This window comes from Macaca nemestrina, chromosome 14 (genome assembly GCF_043159975.1).
Source record: "Macaca nemestrina isolate mMacNem1 chromosome 14, mMacNem.hap1, whole genome shotgun sequence".
Taxonomy (NCBI): Eukaryota; Metazoa; Chordata; class Mammalia; order Primates; family Cercopithecidae; genus Macaca; species Macaca nemestrina.
The window spans coordinates 3,987,198-4,006,398 of NC_092138.1; the positions used below are offsets into that span (position 1 = coordinate 3,987,198).

The 19,201-nt window shown below is 39.5% G+C and overlaps 1 protein-coding gene across 5 annotated transcripts in view; it reads right to left on the reverse strand.

Moving 5' to 3' along the window:
* Positions 1-5,568: 5,568 nt before the first annotated feature.
* Positions 5,569-19,201, reverse strand: part of LOC105498889 (major facilitator superfamily domain containing 14B) — a 119,380-nt gene continuing 105,747 nt past the window's right edge. For all 5 annotated transcript variants that reach the window (XM_011771273.3, XM_011771272.2, XM_071077522.1 and 2 more), the window contains 6 exons: positions 17,530-17,643; positions 14,745-14,816; positions 12,324-12,436; positions 10,093-10,190; positions 8,024-8,166; positions 5,569-7,311 (listed from right to left, as the gene is read on the reverse strand). In XM_011771273.3, coding sequence (XP_011769575.1) covers positions 7,060-7,311; positions 8,024-8,166; positions 10,093-10,190; positions 12,324-12,436; positions 14,745-14,816; positions 17,530-17,643 — 792 coding nt within the window. In that variant the 3' untranslated portion in view covers positions 5,569-7,059. The remainder of the gene's footprint in view (positions 7,312-8,023; positions 8,167-10,092; positions 10,191-12,323; positions 12,437-14,744; positions 14,817-17,529; positions 17,644-19,201) is intronic.

Here is a 19,201-nt window from a genome sequence, read left to right on the forward strand (position 1 = left end):
CCGAGACTGCACAAAGCAGCAAGGTCCTAGGCCTGGCTGAGGAAACAATTTTTTCCTCCTAGGCCCCTGGGCCTATGATAGGAGGGGCTGCCATGAAGACTTCTGACATGCCTGGAGACATTTTCCCCATTACCTTGGTGATTATCATTTGGCTCCTCCTTACTTATGCAAATTTCTGCAACCAGCTGGATTTTCTCCTTAGAAAATTGGTTTTTTCTTTTCTATTGCACTGTCAGGCTTCAAATTTTCTGAACTTTTACGCTCTGCTTCTCTTTTAAACGTAAAGTGCCAATTCCAAACCATATTTTTGTGAATACATAAAACTGAATGCTTTTAACAGCACCTAAATCACCTCTTGAACCCTTTGCTGCTTGGAGATTTCTTATACCATATACCCTAAATCATCTCTCTGAAATTCAACGTTCCACAGATCTCTAGAGCCACGGCAAAATGCTGCCAGTCTCTTTGCTAAAACATAGGAAGAGTCACATTTGGTTTCCAACACATTGCTCCTCTCCATCTGAGACGACCTCAACCTGGACTTCGTTGTCCATATCTCTATCAGCATGTTGGTCAAAGCCATTCAACAAGTCTCTTAAGAAGCTCCAAACTTTCCCACATCTTCCTTTCTTCTTCTGAGCCCTCCAAACTGTTCCAATCTCTGCCTGTTACTCAGTTCCAAAGTCACGTCCACATTTTCGGGTATCTTGACAGCAGTCCCCCACTATCTGGTACCTCGTTTGACAGAAAATGGAGCCAGTTGATGGCTGCACAGAAGCACGCACACACACGTAGCAGGTATGTTGATGGTACCAATGATTCAGTCCCTCAATTCTTCTGTCATCCTCTGCTCGGCATGCCCATTTCTTTGTCAACTGGCTGTTAGTTCTACCAACAGAGGACACTACAGGGAGACTGCAAACTGAAGAGGGGGAGGCACTGACTGCTTCCCGTCTGCTTCTCACAGCTTAATTCCAACAATGCTCCTTCACCCTGGCAAAGGCAGTTCCCTCCCATAGCTGCAGCTGAACTGAGTTAGCAGTTTTGCAGTTTTTCCAACATATGCAAATTAGGTACACTGTGCCAGCCCCAGCCACTACCCCTCATGGACCTTTTCTCTAAACCTAGAAATACCACCACCAACCAGCAGGTGGCCCCTCCTCAGACGTCTGACTCAATTACATAGGGACCCTTCTGTAAGTTGCAATAATTCAAACTTACACCCTTTGTTCCTTCAGCCCTGGGGAAACTGCTGTTGTCACCCTTACAATACCTTAGAGTAGTTCTCAAACTGTGATCCTAGGACCAGCAACACTGGCATTTCCTGGGAACTTGTTAAGACATTCAGGTTCTTAAGCATCCCAGCCTATTGAGTAAGTAACTCTGATGGTGTCACCAGGAATCTGTGTTTAATGAGCCCTGACGCATGCTGAAGTTTGAGAACCACCGCCCACTGACTTGGAGTTCTTATTTCACTCACTCAGCTGCCTCCTTAACATTTACAGTTGACAATTCTATGTTACCGGTTTCAATAACATGTGTAACACTCTAACATAGTTGCTACTGGAGTAAAGAGATCAGATGGCTTCAGTGAATTCTATCAAATGCTTTAAAAAGTATTAAATATTTCCCAAGCTCTTCCACAAAACAAATGGAAACATTTCCTAACTCATTTTGAGGCAAACACTACCCTGATATCAAAGCCAGACAGACCTTATAAGAATGAAAACTACAGGCTAATATCCTTTATGAATACAGATGCAAACATCAAAAAATTCTAGTACACTGAATCCAGCAGCATATTAAAGTTATTATTCACTATGAACAAGTGGGGTCTATCTCAATAATGTAAGGGTGAGTCAACATATGAAAATCAATGTAATACACTACATTAGTAGAATGAGGGGGGGAAATCACATGAACACACATCTGCTGCTGCTGCCAAAAAAAAAAAAAAAAAGCGTTTGACAAAATTCAACACTCTTTCATGATAGAAACACTGAACTTCCTATTTCAAACTAGTACTAGAGGGGAACTTCCCACATGATAAAATGTGTCTATGAAAAATTCACAACTAATACACTCATTGGTGAATAACTGAAAGCTTTCCCTCTATGATCATGAATAAGACAAGGATGCTTGCTTTTGACACTGCTATACAACAATGTACTGGAAGTTCTAACCAGAAAATTAGGCAAGAAAAATAAATCCAAAGACATTCCAATTAGAATAGAAGCAGTAAAATTATCTCTATTTGCAGATGACGTGACCTAATGCATAGAAAGTCCTCAAGAATACACACACACACACACAACTGGAGTAAAGAAATTCAACAAAATGGTAGGAAACAAGATCAACACACAAGAATCAGTTATATTTCTATACACTAGCAATGAACAACCTGAAAATGAAATCTAGAAAATAATTCAATTTTCAATAGCATCAAAAAGGAAAAAATACTCAGGAATAAATTTAAGCTAGGAGGAACAAGACTTGTACACTAAAAACTACAACTCATTACTGAAAGAAATTAGAGGCATAAATGGAAAGACATCTCACGTTCATGTGCAGGAAGGCTTAATACTGTTAAGACGATCGTACTACCCAAAGTGATCTATAGTCAATACAATCCCTATCAAAATCCTTTTTTTTTCTTCTTTTTTTGGTGGTGGGGGAGGAGGAGAGCACGCAGGGAAGAATGGAAAAGCCAAAACTAAAATTCATAAGGAATCACAAGGGATACTGAATAGCCAAAACAATACTGAAAACAAAGGTGGAAGACTCATACCTCCTAATTTCAACAATTACCACATAAAAGCTATGGTAATTAAAGTCGTGGTGCTGGGCATAAGAATAGGCATATTGACCAATGGGATAGAATAAAAAATCCAGAAACAAATCTATATATCTATCTATGGTCACCTTTTTAGACGAGGTGCTAAGACCATTCAATGGAGAAAGTATAGTCTCTTCAACGCGGTACTGAGATGACAAATACCCAGACACAGAAGAATGAAGCCAGACTCCTACCTGACATCTCATACAAAAACCCACTCATGATGAGTTAGAGAACTAAATGCATAAGAACTAAAACGTAAAACTATAGGAGGAACACACAATCTTCATGACCCTGGATTTGGTAATGTATTTATTCTTAGCCATGACACCAAAAGCACAAGCAACAACAGAAAAAAATTGCTAAACTTGATTTCATCAAAAACTACAACCTTGTACATGAAAGGGTACCATCAACAAAGTGAAAAGACGACCCACATAATGTGAAAAAATACTGCAAACCATGTATCTGATAATCACGTATCTGATAGAAATAATATCCAGAATACATGAACTATGTTTATAATGCAACAACAGAATTGTAAAACAGAGAAAAGGACTCAAATAAATTTATCCATAGACAATATACAAATGGCAAACACACACATGAAAAGATGCCCAACTTCGTTAGGCATTAAGAGAAATGCAAATCAAAACCACAATGAGGGGTCGGGTGCGGTGGCACACGCCTGTAATCCCAGCACTTTGGGAGGCCAAGGTGGGGCGGATCACTTGGTCGGGAGTTTGAAACCAGCCCAGCCAACATGGTGAAACCCCGTCTCTACTAAAAATACAAAAATTAGCCAGGCATGGTGGTGAGTGCCTAATCCCAGCTAGTCAAGAGGAGAATTGCTTGAACCCAGGAGGTGGAAGTGGCAGTCACTCCAGCCTGGGTGACAGAGCAAGACTCCGTCTCAAAACACACACACACACACACACACACACAGATCATTTCAAACCCACTAGATGGCTATAACCAACAAAACAGAAAATAACAAGTGTTAATAAGGATATAGAGATTGGAGCCTTCCTACACTGCTGATGGAAACTGAAGTGCGCAACTGCTGCAGAGAACAGTTCGGTGGTTTTTCAAACAGTTAAACATAAAGTTACTACAGAACCCAGCAATCTAACTCCCAACTATATACCTATGATGAGTTCAAAACATATGTTTGCACAAAAACTTGTACACAAATGTTCACCACAGGATTATTCATAATAGCCAAAAGGAGGGAGAAAGTTCAAATGTCCATCACCTGATAAATGAATTTTTAAAACGTGTATGTATATACAATGGAGTATTATTCAGCCTTAAAAAGGAATAAAATTTGGACATACTATAACATGAATGAACCTTGAAAACATGTGAAAAGCCAGACACAAAAGGTCATATACTGCATGACTCCATTCATGTGAAATGTTCAAAACAGGCAAATTTCGAGAGACAAAGTAGATTAACGGTTGCCAGGGGAGGGGAAAGGGAGGATTGACAGTGAATGCTAAAGGGCACAGGATTTCTTTTTGGGAAAAGTAAAGTTCAGGCATAACCTTGTGAATATATTTAAAACATAGAATTGTACACTTTAGAATGGTTGAAATGGTAAATCTTTTCGAAATTTAAAACTAATTTTAAAAAATGATGTTTGTCATGCTGGGATATTTGTTAAAATGGGTAAAGTAACTGCAATTGTGATAAGCAATGATAAAAAAGATGCCATGAGAGCATTTATTTCAAATGGTGGTAAAATATACATATAAAGTTATCCTTTTAATCATTTTTAAGGATACAGTCCAGTGGCATTAAGTACACTTTCACACTTTTGTACAACCTACCATTACCATCTCAGAACTTTTCTTACCTTGCAAAATGAAACTTTGTACCCATTAAATAACAGCTTCCTACTTCTCCCTCCCCATGGTGAGCACTACTCTGCTTTCTGAATGTAACTACTCTAGGCATATCATTAAGTGGCACAATACAGTATTTGTCTTTTTGTGATTGTCTTGTTTCACTTAGCATAATGTGTTAAATGCTCATCCATTTTGCACCATATGTCAGAATTTCCTTCCTTTTCAAGGCTGAATAATAGTTTGCTATATGGATATACCTATTTTGTTTATCCATTCATCATCAGTCAATGGGCACTTAGGTTCTTTTTTCCATCTTTTGGCTGTTATGAATGCTGTGAACATGGATATATGCATTTCTGTTCTGTCCCTGTTTTTTAAAAATAAAAATACAGATGGTCTCCAACTTCATGACAGTATAAAAGTGATACACATTCAGTAGAAACCATACTTCAAATTTTTATTTTTTTCCCAGGCTAGCAATATGTGGTATGATACTCTCTCATGACACTAAGCAGTGGCAAGTGAGCTGCAGCTCCCAATCACTATGCAATCAGGAGGGTAAACAACCAATACTCTACCATGCTGATAATGAAAGTGCTGAAGCTTCTAAGCTGTAACAAATGCATTTGCAACATATGATATTTTCAACTTACAATGGGCTTATCAGGATTGGAACCCCATCGGTAAGTCAAGGAGCATCTGTAGTTATGATGTTTTTGAAGGGAGACTTTGAAGGAATTTTGTTAAAAATAAAATTTTTTTGAAAATACAAACCTTTTGCATCAGCTGAAAGATTACAACTCAGTTTAACTGAAACCCACCCAACAGAGAACACAAAAGAGCAATGATGCTATTTGCTTTAAAAAAAAGACACAAAAGACATAAAAGTATCCACTGTAAATTTATTATGCATTAAGAAGCTTAACCTAAAAACCAATAGCATAGTAAAAAGATATGTTATCTCTGTTCATAGCAGAACAGGTTTCAAAATATATTTTCTTTTAAATGTATTCAGTCAGTACACAATCCTTTATAAAAGTTGTATATATTTTTTCTGTCAATACCTTCATTACATTTATAAATACAAGATTTACACAGCACCCCATCAGAAAAAAATTAAAACCCTTTACAAATATCTACATATATTTCATACCTATAAAACTTTCAAAGGAGTGCTCTGTTAAAGGTGGGCCCTAGTTAATGGTCCATTTACCGGTGCAGCAAAATACATATAAATCTGTAAAGTTTTCTTTGTCCATAAAACATCTCAAAAAACAGCAAGACACTTATCATGAAACTCAGCTTCATAAAACCTTATTTTAGAAAGCAACTTAATGTGCATATTCCCATGCGATTCGAAAGTCAAACAGATTGAAATAAAGATGAATTAAAAACAAATGCATACTACAACAGAGCAGTTAAGGCAGGAGTGTAATGGATGAGAAGTAGGACATGGGAGACATAGGAAGAAGCAAATCATAATGATGCCTATGAGTCTGAACTTGGATATAAACTTCACTTGTATCCAGTTATTAACTCTCATCCTACTTAGGAATTTCCAAATTGTTACTAACTTTCTTAGAAGCAGCCTACAATTTCTGTGTTGTCACCAGAATGCTTGAGTTGTTTTTTTCTTCTGTAAAATCACCTCGGACCAAACCAGGACACTAGGTCCAGGAATCTGCGTTGTGAGTTTTACATGATTTAAGTTTGTAATAAAAATTTCTTTCATCTAGTAAAGGTAATCACTATTCAATATTATTTATGTCCAGAAGTGTATATATGCTGAGTTTCATTCTAGCCAAGAATAGGAAGTAGAATAAAAGGAGACTAGGTTTTTATTTGACCTTTGAACAAAGACAATAGATCCCTGATACTGAGTGACTCTTAAGAGTGGCCACTCATCAACACCTATGGGCTGATTCAGAGAAACAGGAAGGTAGAAATTAAGAAGACATTCTTTACCTGAAATCTTGCCAGAGATGGCAGTCCCACTATAGTTCTGTACCTTTTGCTGAAAAGGGCATGGAAAGACTGCTGTCACTTAGTCTACAGTCATTACAGGAAAGCCATCCTTTCTACCAGCGAGATGACTTTTTCTATTTGAGTTTCACCTTGAGAGTTGCACATTATTTGCAGGGAAGTATTTCAAATCTTATCTTATTCTAATGTATAAACAGGAAAAAAAATGTAAGAGAAAAAAAAAAAAAAACCAGGAGGAGGAAGAGCAGAACGATGGTGGTGGTATTTATCAAACTTGGCCCTGAAGGATGCCGCTAGCATCTCCCATCCGGCACCATGAAGTCACCAGGGGTGTGGCTCCCTCCATGGCTCTCAGAGATGGCGTATGCAGAATCCCACCTTCTGCCGAGTTTACAACTCAGTGCACTGATTCCCAGGCTCCTCAAATGAAGAGAGCTCCCAAATGCTGCTATCTTGCAGCAGTGGTTCAATGTCCTCATCACTGCCCCGTTCTGGGGTGTTAGTCAGGCTGCCGCTGCTGCTGTTACTGTGTTTTTGAACTCCACTGGCTTTACTGTATTCAGGAATGAATAAGGCAACCAGAAAAGACACAAGGACTATACATGCCCCAAATAAAAATGGTGGGCCTGGGATGACAGCTCCCTGATGGATGTGGAAAACAAATGGAGACCAAGAATACAGTTAGTCTTTTAACTCGAAATTATTCCTAGATTACCCAAAAAAACACACCACCAAAAAGTGAATCATATTCTCATAAGCAAATGTTTCATTAAATGTCAAGGCAAACTCCACTAGAGCTTGGTGTTTGGAATATGAAAAAGGGCAACTAATTAACTGCTTTCTGTACCACTTCTAAATAGCTTCAGCAAAACTGTAAGCTTTTAAGCAACAGCTGTTAACCTATAATCCCATCCTATGACTTCAGATCATGCACCTTTGTACGTTAACATTAATTCCAGCTTTATATAGATATCTATACTAAATATGGCTTAGAGGGAACAAGGGAAGAAATTTCAAATAAATAGCACAAAAAGTACCTTAGCTCAATTTTTAGCTGGATTTTTAGGTCATTTCAAATTTTAACTGGTCTGGGCTTAGCCAGAGAATAGCATAGTGATTGTGTAGGTGAAAACAGAATCTGAACAAAGTTAAGACGTATCTTTTACATAAGATATTAATTAAATCACTAAAATGACCCCTCCCTGATCCTGAGAAGCAATGAACACAATACTTATTGCTGTCAAATAAAATATAGTAACATACAAGTAAGAATGCTCTCCAAATTTAAGGTCACAGGATTTTGCTATAATCATACATAACTGTTGTTACAAAACTAGACTTACGACCAAATTACCTGCAGGGGAACGTTGTTAGAATTCAATTTCGGGCCCAACTCAGTCAGTTCCACATGGAACATGTAGAATATGAAGCCATACAGTGCTGGCCCCAGGCCATTGCATAGTCCTCTTATTCCAGTTATGATCCCCTGGGCAACTCCTAAATCAGAACAAAGAAAAGAATGCCAGTCTTCTCGGAAAGGCATCACAAGATTTGGAGCTGAACAGTACTTTCTCACAACCAAGATATACTAATTTGGCAAGACTGAGGAGAAAGCATGCTAATGAAAGTAGATTAGGAAGACTTCATCCATTATAAAATAAAATCCAAAACTTTAATATCCTCCCATTTCAGGCAATTTCCACTATTCTGTCAACTGAGATTTCCCTGCTGTGGTCATTTCTGGTGCTTTCACAACAAAAACCTGCTCTTCACCTCTGCCAGCCCTGGTCTCAGGAATACAGATCAGTCCCCACTAGGCAGACTTCATCTTCACAGGTGTATTCCAGGCCTGTCTCCCTAGAGACCTACACTGAAAAACCCAGAAGTGCCAAATGCTTTCTAACATAGCAAGTAAAAAGTTAGCTTGAACTGTATGAAATGAATGTTTCTGTAAATCAAAAATGGTAGTATATAATTCAGCCTAATACAATGTGTTCCAAAACTTTTATATGCTGACATTCAGAAACATGTATATTGACATGAATAAGTATAAAAACAGTCAAAAGAAAATGCATGCCCCAAATGACAGGATGGTGTCTGTCAGATGCCAAGGCAGTGACAGTACTCCACGGATGGGTCACATCTTCACTTCAGACACAGCACCTCCCTGAGGATGCAAGCCAAGTGAGTTACTGTAGTCAGGAGTGACGACATACAGAATGTGTGGCCTTCAAGGGACAATATTTAACAATGAATATGAGGAAGATACCTAACTTCTGATATAGAAAAAAAAAAAGCAATGAATAAACTATCCTTTCCAATATAGTTTTTTACTAAAACTTTTTAAAGGGCTCTTAGGCATTAACATTTTTTCTCCCTCTAAAATTCTCTACTACTTCTTCCTGAATACAATGAGGTGAGCCATTAGCAGATAGAGAAGGAAAGGGATTAAATCTAGCCATGGGAACTGCTTGAAAGGAAAGCAGGCCAGGCACGGGGGCTCACGCCTGTAATCTCAGCACTTTGAGAGTCCAAGGCAGGTAAACTGAGCCCAGGAGTTTGAGACCAGCCTGGGCAACATGGTGAAACCCCATCTCTACTAAAAATACAAAAAATTAGCTGGGCATGGTAGTGTGCATCTCTAGTCCCTGGTACTTGGGAGGCTGACTGGGAGATCACTTGAGCCCAGGAGGCGGAGGCTGCAGGGAGCCAAGATCGCACCACTACACTCCAGCCTGGGTGACAGAGTGAGATCCTGTGGGAGGTGGGGGTAGAGGATGGGGGGTGGGGGGTGGGGGTAGGAAGGGTGGAAAAAGAGGGAGGAAGGGAGGACAGGACAAGACAGGACAGGAAGGGAAGCAGAAGCACGGGAAGGATGAGATATGGATCTAGATGGTGGAAAGCTATTTTCCACATAGCAGTCTTAATTTTAATTTAATCTCTCACTCAACGTCTAACTATCAACAACCACACAGACTTTTTCTTACTACTCTCAAATACTATTTTCTAAATTACGCTCACAGACTATGAGTTATTCCAAATACATTTTAGTGAATAAAGTAATTAAGTAACTCGTGGTTAACTGGTTTTTCATTATTTAATAGACATCTGTTAAAATGTGACTATAGTCTGCTTAATTGTGACACTAAAGAAGAGGTATCAAAACTGAAAAGGGAATATTAATAGTTCTAATTGTTAGTAATCTGAACTGCTAAGTCTAGCTTTAAAAAATGTAAGTGTAAGATTAAAGCAGAGAGGAAAACAGAATGTTTCTATCTGACAAAGAAAATAGGTATGATCCTTGAGAAGGGGCCACATGGCTGTCAGCTCCTGCTGTCGATGGGGAGAACTCAGAGCTTCTCCGGCTTCTAGCAGGGAGGTCTACCACTGAAGGAGAAAAACAAGGGCGGGCAGTGACCTCACCTTGCTGATCTGACTCTGCATTCCGAGAGACGAGGGCACTGATTGCTGGAAATGTGATGCTGGACATGGCAGCCACGGTCCCTGCTGCCCACATCATCCTGCAATGACAGGACAGGCACAGTCAGGCAGCAGGCCAGCCTCAAAGAGCTCACTATTCAGAATGCAATCAGTGGCAAAAGTACAAATGCCTTCTGTTTTCTCCTGTTACATTTTATTTATTTTTTTGTCTCTAAAAATGCATTCTTTTTTAAACCTACAAGGTTACATATCACATTGTAGAAAACTAATGGCCTAGGATGCGGACAGAAGGGCCAGGAAACCTTTGTTTATTGATTTTACTTCTTTTACAAACTTTTCTTCTCTCTGGTCTCCCTATTGCCGTCTTTAGACATAACCTCAATGAAGTTCGCAAGGAGATTTTTGTTTCTATAAATATCACATTTTCTCCACTGACTTCTCATTTTTTCTTTGTACCTCTCAAAGGCTCACCTTCACACTGCCCTTGAGCTACACAGTTTGCTACCCCTCAACAGCATGGTGTGCCTCCAACTGGAAAAACAGACCCTGCTTTCCTCTTTAGACCTTTGTCCTTCTCTCAATAAAAGAGTTTTAACAGTATGAAGTGTGAGTGAGTAAAGTCAGGCCCCAACTTTGGGATGGTCATTACTGAAAAAGAAAAACCTTACATGATGACAGTCTTTTTAACACTGCATGGATGTGACTAAATCACCTACTGAAGCAAAGTTCACAGGAGCAAAATCAAAAAGAACAAGGAGAATCAAACAAGTTAATCTGGTAAAAAGTCACAGACAGCTACGGGCAGTGGCTCATGACTGTAATCCCAGCACTTCGGGAGGCCAAGCCAGGAGGATTGCTTGAGCCCAGGAGTTCAAGACTAGCATGGGCAACATGAGACCTTGTCTGTACAAAAAAAAAAAAAAAATCAAAATATTAGCCTGGCGTGGTGGTGCATGTACATACTCCCAGCTACTCAGGAGGCTGAGGTGGGAGGATCGCTTGAGCCTGGGAGCTTGAGGCTGCAGTAAGCCATGATTGTGCCACTGTACTCTGGCCTAGGCAACAGAACCAGACCCTCTCTCTCAAAAAAAAAAAAAAAAGAGCAAGCGGATCAAATGAAATTCTGAATTTCCGAATGGGCACATGTACTTACTCCCCAAACTAAACACTGATAACTAAGGCAATTCTAGTTTCTCTAAATTATGTTGTCTGTTTATGTGTCCAAAGTAAGGACCAGCTCTACCATCTAAAATGGAGATGGCATTTCTGCATTTGCCCACCAGGCACATGGAGAAACCTGCCACATTAACAAAACAAAACTCACAATTCCTTCTATTTTTTCTTATTCCACTGAGCTTATTTTGACCTTCCTTGCTGTTTATGGGAATCTAATATGGTAGTAATAACTGCGGCAGAATGCACATGGTTTTGGAAGAAATCTTTGTGTTCAAACTCAAATGATTTATTAAGGTTATGTTATTGCCCCAAGGTCACTCAATTAATGATAGCTAATGATAGTCAATGATAGTGAAGCTTGCCATAATCAGTCATTTTTTTGTATCTTTTTGTTTTGCTTTTGACTATATTCAGTGTCTCAAAATTGGCGTATGTGGCCAGGTGAGGTGGCTCATGCCTATAATCCCAGCACTTTGGGAGGCTGAGGCGGGCAGATCGCAAGGTCATGAGTTCGAGATCAGCCTGGCCAACATGGTGAAACCCCGTCTCTACTAAAAACACAAAAATTAGCTGGGCGTGGTGGTACACGCCTGTAATCCTAGCTACTCAGGAGCCTGAGGCAGAAGAATTGCTTGAACTCAGGTGGCAGAGGTTGCAGTGAGCTGAGATCGTGCCACTGCACTCCAGCCTGGGCAACAGAGTGAGACTCCGTCTCAGGGAAGGAAAAAAAAAAAAAAAAACTGGCATATGCTTTAAAAAGTAGACATAAAACTTTATTTGGGGGCTGGAGGGAAGAGAGAGATACATTCAATTAAGGAACAATTCTGTGAAAGTCCAATGACATGAAGGCAGTCTTTATAAATAATCCTGTTATCTAGCTACACATTTCCCCAAATTAAAGCCTAATGGTTTCTGCAATGTTGAATACACCAAACCAGTAAAATAACCCTTGCTTCCTTCTCATCATACCCGTCCACCCCAAGCTCCCTAAGAGGCATCTGTCTGGCAGTTTATGAGAATCTAAGAGTGAGGCTTACCAGGCCTGAGATCCGAAACCGTACCAGGCTAACTGGAGCATCTGGAAGCCCAAGCCAAGGAGGACAGTATTCTTATTTCCTAATGATCTCATCAAGATGCTAAGAAAGGCCGTCTGCAAATTAAAGGAGACAACTCTGAAAAACCACATCAACACACAGAATTAAAATACAAGCTCTGTGTGTGAAGACCTTTCCCTGATGACCAGGGACCTCTAAGGGCACACTGCCTGACCTGCAACTTCAGAGTCTAGACAGAACTGATGACTCTCTACAGGGGTGGAGTGTTGGGGGCTCCCAGCCTGACCTGGGGCTCAACGCTTTCAGCCCCCTCCCTAAGAAGCCTGTCTACCTGGTGCTCTGCTGGCACTTCCCGAAAGAATATCACAACTGTTCACCAGTTACCATGATTGACAGGGACAGCCTCAGTCTCTTTGGAGAAATGCTAATCACTTAAATATCTGTGAATAGCAAACTCCTGCTGAACATTTACAGAACATAAGAGCTTCTGCTGGAAGGTTATGAAGTTGGAATTGATGTAAGTTTGATTTTAACAAATATATACTCTGCTAAATATAACTAGAGTGAGACAGTCTGAAAAGGGATTGGATAAAAGATGATTGGGCTGGCCGGGTGCAGTGGCTCACGCCTGTAATCCCAGCACTTTGGAAGGCCGAGGCAGGCAGATCACGAGGTCAGGAGTTCGAGACCAGCCTGGCCAGCACAGTGAAACCCTGTCTCTATTAAAAATACAAAAATTAGCCAGGCATGGTGGCGCATACCTGTAGTCCCAGCTACTTGGGAGGCTGAGGCAGTAGGATCACTTGAACTTGAGAGGTGGAGGTTGCAGTGAGCCGAAATCACACCACTGCACTCCAACTCCAGCCTGGGTAACAGAGGGAGACTCCATCTCAAAAAAAAAAAAAAGATGGCTGGGCTAACTAACTAGAGTTAATGTTTGATTTTGTAAAAAACCAAAATGATCAACTTGAAAGGTTAACATAATTTACATTTGCAACACATTTCAACAAAAACAAAAATGGCCTTTGCCTTGATGCATTCCCATAAGCCTTGTCAAATGGAGTATTTTCGTAAAGCAGTTTTGCAGCCTTCTCATTTCTCCCTGAGAGAGGGTTACCACAGAAGAATGCTCTGCTTCCCTGGTAGCCATTTCAGGGAAACAACCCGTAGGCAGTACCACACAATACAGTGAATGTGCCTCAGCACAACAGTGAATTAATTTGAGGACAATATGCTTCACCTTTTCCGGTACTGTATTTACAATAGATGGGGAAATGGTTAATGCTCTTTACTCACTGAAAATTTTATATATGTATATATTTTCCCCCCCTCTCTTTTGAGACAGTTGTACTCTGTCACCCAGGCTAGAGTGCAGTGGCACCATCTCGGCTCCCTGCAACCTCCACTTCCCAGGTTCAAGCGATTCTCCTGCATCAGCCTCCTGAGTAGCTGGGATTACAAGAACGTGCCACCACACCCAGCTGATTTTTGTATTTTTAGTACAGACAGGGTTTCACCATATTGGCCAGGCTGGTCTGGAACTCCTGATCTCAGGTGATCCACCTGCCTCGGCCTCCCAAAGTGCTGGGATTACAGGTGTGAGCCACCATGTCCGGCCCTCACTGAATATATTTTAATGCTCTGATTCATATTTCTTCAGTCCTGGGAACAGTAGGAGTTGAAGCAGTTACCAATTTTCATTTCTGCTTTTCACTTCTACTTACATTTCAAGATTAAAATAACACTGAAACATTTTCTTAGTTGATTTTGCAATCCAGAGATAGATTATAATTATTTACTATTTTGGATGGTGTAAAAGCAAATAAAATAATTGACCCAGCAGAGGTTATGACAAATATTCTAAAAAGCAGGGAAAGTTGTATCAAAGTTCTCCTAAATCATCTTCTCCGAGAAAACACTAAATGGCAGATGACACCGGTGCAAGGGGAGCACCAGAGGCCCCCAGGGGCCTGGGACGGGGAACCACTGTGGTGAGAAGGCTTAGGCAGTGGCATCGGGCCAGGGCCCCTGAGCTGAGAGAGGCAAGGCTGAAGACAAGGAGTGGATGCCAGTCACCAAGCTGGGCTGCCTGGTCAAGGACATAATTTTTAAAACATTGTTTTAAATAAAAACATAAAAAATTTCCCCTAAATTACACCCTCAAAAAAGAAAATAACCTCAACACATTATATAAGAAGGAATAGTTTTGTGGACCACATTCACATCAGTTTTCTTGATCTGGTATTATACTATAGCTGTGCAAGACCTTACCATAGCAGGGGGTGAGGGAGTGAGGTAGCAGTTCAGGGAATATCTCCCTGTATTTTTATATGTGGCTTCCTGTGAAACTATGGTTATCAGGATTTTTTTTAATTTTTAAAGTATAGATAAAATGATACTCACCTGAGCCACAATAGACAGAATTCCTACCATAGCTATGAATGCTGCAATTTTAACAGATCCAAAACCTATGACCTAAGGAAATGGAATGAAAACACTTTAGTAATATAGATATTATAAAATAATAAGGAATATTATGTTCTATTACAGTAAGTTGAGGAAAATTCATAAAACCAGTGGCAAATTAAGACAGTGCTGAAAACTGAACCTGTGTAACCACTAATTTATATCTAAAACTGATATAAGAAATCATTATAAGCAGGAACAACTTGTGTTATTTTCAGACATTTTCTATTATATGTCTACCTGTTGTTTTATATATCCTCTCCATCCCCAAACCACAAATTGATAAATATCAAGTAATAAAAAATGAAAAGAAAATGACTGACTTTTGATGCTACCAATACAGCACTGCTCATTAGCAAAGCTAGCGGCTTTCAACTTTGCCTGCACATTAAAATCATGATGTGAGCAAAAGACAAGGGATAAGGAGAGCAAGGGAAGGAGAGCAGTGAGATGCTGGAAGACCACTGGAGACCAATTAAATCAGGCTCTCTGAGGGTATGACACAGGCACTGGTATGTTTTAAAAGCTCCCATGGTGATTCTAACAAGCAGCCAAAGTAACCAGGCAATGATTTCTAAGCCTCTGACCATAACAGTATCTCTGAAATGTCTACAACTTTTAAGTCTTAAATATCAAGTTTTTAAAAAGTTAGCTTATTTTGGGGCTGGGCGCGGTGGCTCATGCCTGTAATCCCAGCACTTTGGGAGGCCGAGGTGGGCAGATCATCAGGTCAGGAGTTCGAGACCAGCCTGACCAACACGGTGAAACCCCATCTCTGCTAAAAATACAAAAAATTATCCAGATGTGGTGGCGCATGCCTGTAATCCCAGCTACTCAGAAGGCTGAGGCAGGAGAACAGCTTGAACCCGGGAGGCAGAGGTTGCAGTGAGCCAAGATTATGCCATTGTATTCCAGCCTGGGCAACAAAGCGAGACTTCGTCTCAAGAAAAAAAAAAAAAGTTACATTATTTTGCCCTATATTAAAATTCAGGAAAAGGACCTTAAAAATTATGGGATTAAATTATATACATTGTTCTCATTTCATAAATGAGTGTCTTGCTTCCAGGCACACAACTGGCTAATGAAAAAGACCTAGGAAAACTATCAGAATGAAGAATATATTTCATTTTTAAATATCACCAGAAAAAGAGGAATTTATCTTAGGAGGAAGCTTGCTCTGTCAAAGTAAACCATTAGGAAAAGGCCTGCCTTGCAGTGAAATCAGTAAAAGAGCACAGGATGCAATGGAAGGCAGTTTAGGTCTGAGCAATCCCAGAGAGCTGAAGAACGGTCGGAAAGGGGAAGTTTTTGGTTTTCTTTTTTTTAATTGCCTTAAGTCAATTATCTGTTTTGAGGGACAAAATGGGGTATAAATTTTTTTAAAGTGTAAAAGACTCTAGAGAGGGAAGATTTTGATTAACGCTTTTGAGCCCCTCTGAAGTCCACAGCAGCAGTTGAGCCATGACCTACTGACGATGCCTCAGCAAGCTGGCTTCAGTCAGACTTGGAACAAGGGCATGTCTGAAATAAGTTTTATCTGTTAAATTTAATATTATTAAAGATTTAAAACATTACAGTATATGAATGTTACAGCAGCTTTATGCTCAACTGTCAAATTGGAAGCAAGTAAGGTGTCATTCAGTGGCAAATCCAAACAAATGCCAAAAACAAAATGAGCTATCAAGCCATGAAAGAACATTAAATGCATATTATTAATTGAAAGAAACTAATCTAAAAAGGCTACATACTGAATGAAAAAGGCAAAACTATGGAGACAATAAAGAGATCAGTGGTTGCCAGGGGTTGGTGGTGGAGGGAGAGATGAACAGGCATAGCACAAGGGATTTTTGCAGTGAAAATTCACTGTGTTGATACTGTAAGGGTGGATACATGTTATCATGTCATCATACATTTGTCCAAACCCACAGAATGTACAACACTAAGCATGAACCCTAATGTAAACTGTGGACTTTATGTTAAGATAATTTGTCAATGTAGGTTCATCAGCTGTAAAAATTTCCCCACCCTGGTGGCAGATGTTGATAGTGGAGGAGGCTATGCATGTGTGGGGATAGGGGATATATGGGAAATCTCCATATTTTACTCTCAATTTTGCTGTGAACCTAAAACTGTTGTAGAAAAATAGTCTATTTAAAGAAAAAAAAAAAAAAAAAAAAACCGGCCGGGCATGGTGGCTCATGCCTGTAATCGTAGCACTTTGGGAGCTGAGGCGGGTGGATCACTTGAGGTCAGGAGTTTGAGACCAGCCTGGCCAACATGGTGAAACCCTGTCTCTACTAAAAATACAAAAATTAGCTGGGCATGGTGGTGCATGCCTATAATCCCAGCTACTCGGGAGGTTGAGATAGGAGAATCGTTTGAACTTGGAAGGTGGAGGTTGCAGTGAGCCAAGATCATGCCATTGGACTCCAGCCTAGGGGACAAGAGCAAAACTCTGTCTCAAAAAAAAAAAAAAAAAAAAAAATTATGTTTCTGCTAATTCTGATTCTCAAGAAAAAAAATTTTCCACAGTAATTATCTTACTATAAATCCTTGCATTAAAGGTGCCCTGTTTAGTAATTATATGCCAGCACCTACATTTATAACTAGAAGCAAGTTCACATGTTTTTTCCTCTGCAGTGGTTTCCTCAAAATATCTTTAGACAAATCTCCATCTTTGATTTTCCTGGTATTGAAAGGCTGCTAGCCACTCACTACTCACCTGCCTAAGATAGAGAAAAAAACTTGAATACTGTCCAGCTTCAGGAAGGTATGAAAGAAACACGGTGATGCAGATTAGTAAGACAGTAGAATCTTTTCCAACTTTCTTCAACGACTGAGAATAAGCAGAAAGAACACACTTAAAATGCCAATACCCATTTATGTTGCCAATGTTCTGGGACATTAGCTTCATTATTTTGATCTATTAAGATGAATAACAAAAGTCAAATGGTAATAAAAGGAAGTTCTATCACCATCTTTCTGAGAAAGTTACAAGTCTTAATTTCAGAGGTATGTATTTCAAATCATATAGCTAAAAAGAAGGAGAAAAAAAACCCCCACAAAACACACTTATTCATCTTTGTTAACACACTGATTAAAATTCCTGAACAGATCCTGAACTTCCTATAAACAAAACCTGGAAATACATTCCTACAGAACCTTTTAAGAAAATCACTTCTCTCGATTCATAATGTAACTTCTTTAAAGTCATATTCAGTACAGAGGTTTCCATATATGTAAATTCACTCTATTCTTCAAAGTGTTCATATTCAATTTATCTGTATATCTGGTAGACAGATAAGTATGCTCCAGCCATAGGGTCAAACTGGTAAGAACTTGTTGAATGTTACAACCTTGTTGAAAAATCCTTCTTACATACATAGGATTGTTGAATAGAACCAAATGGCAAGTTAATACCAAAGGAATGGAAAGTGCTGCAGAGTTTCTAGGTCATCAGACCATAGCTTTTATGTAATTAATAGCAAAAGCAGCTAATGTTTGTTGAGACTTTGCTGGGCAACAGACACTACGCTAGTTAATTTATACACATTAACAATAATCCTCACAATTGCCCTGAAAAGTAAGCCACAGTTGCTCTACTTCACAGAGGAGCTTTGATGTGTAACTTGATCACTACAAAAGAAGGTGGGAAGCCTAACTGGCTGGCTCCCAACCCCACTACTGGCTTCCTTCTCTAAATATTTCTTTTGGTGTCTGACATTGTGACAATAATAGAACAAGCAGGATCCCTAGGTCATGTGCTCGTGGTATTTTAGAAAAAGTAATTTTTAACTAATTAAATGAATTTTTCTGAAAGGTAAACTTGGGGGACAAAAAGTGAAAACCAAACCGCTGGTTCTTTTCTTTGTGTACAAATTTTTTTTTCCCCAAGAACAATTTCAAACCAGGTAGGGTAGAGAGAAGGTGAGACATAAGATACTTTTTCCAGCTGTGTGACACATCACCTTCCCATGCCAAAAAAAAAGAAGGGGGTGGAGGAGAGGAGAGGGAGGGAAGGAGGGAAGGAGGGAGGGAGAGAGGGAGAGAGGGAGAGAGGGAGGGAGACAGGGAGGGAGAGACATATTATAGAAAACAATAATCTGTAACATACAAATTAAACATCTCTGGTCAAAATTAAAATAACTCATTCAAACCAAAGGCATTTATCCTTTTTGAGTTAAAATGAGTGAAAATGACCACTTCAAATGATCACTTTCACTTATTTTGTTTAAAAAGGATGAAAACAACCATGCAAAAAGAAACTTTCTTCCCAAATTCTCATCAAGAATTAACTAGACATTTTCTCTCTCTTCCCCTAAGACATGCTTAAGTACCAATTCTATATGTTTCTTAATACAAAGACTAAATCCCTTACTTGCAATTAATTTTGT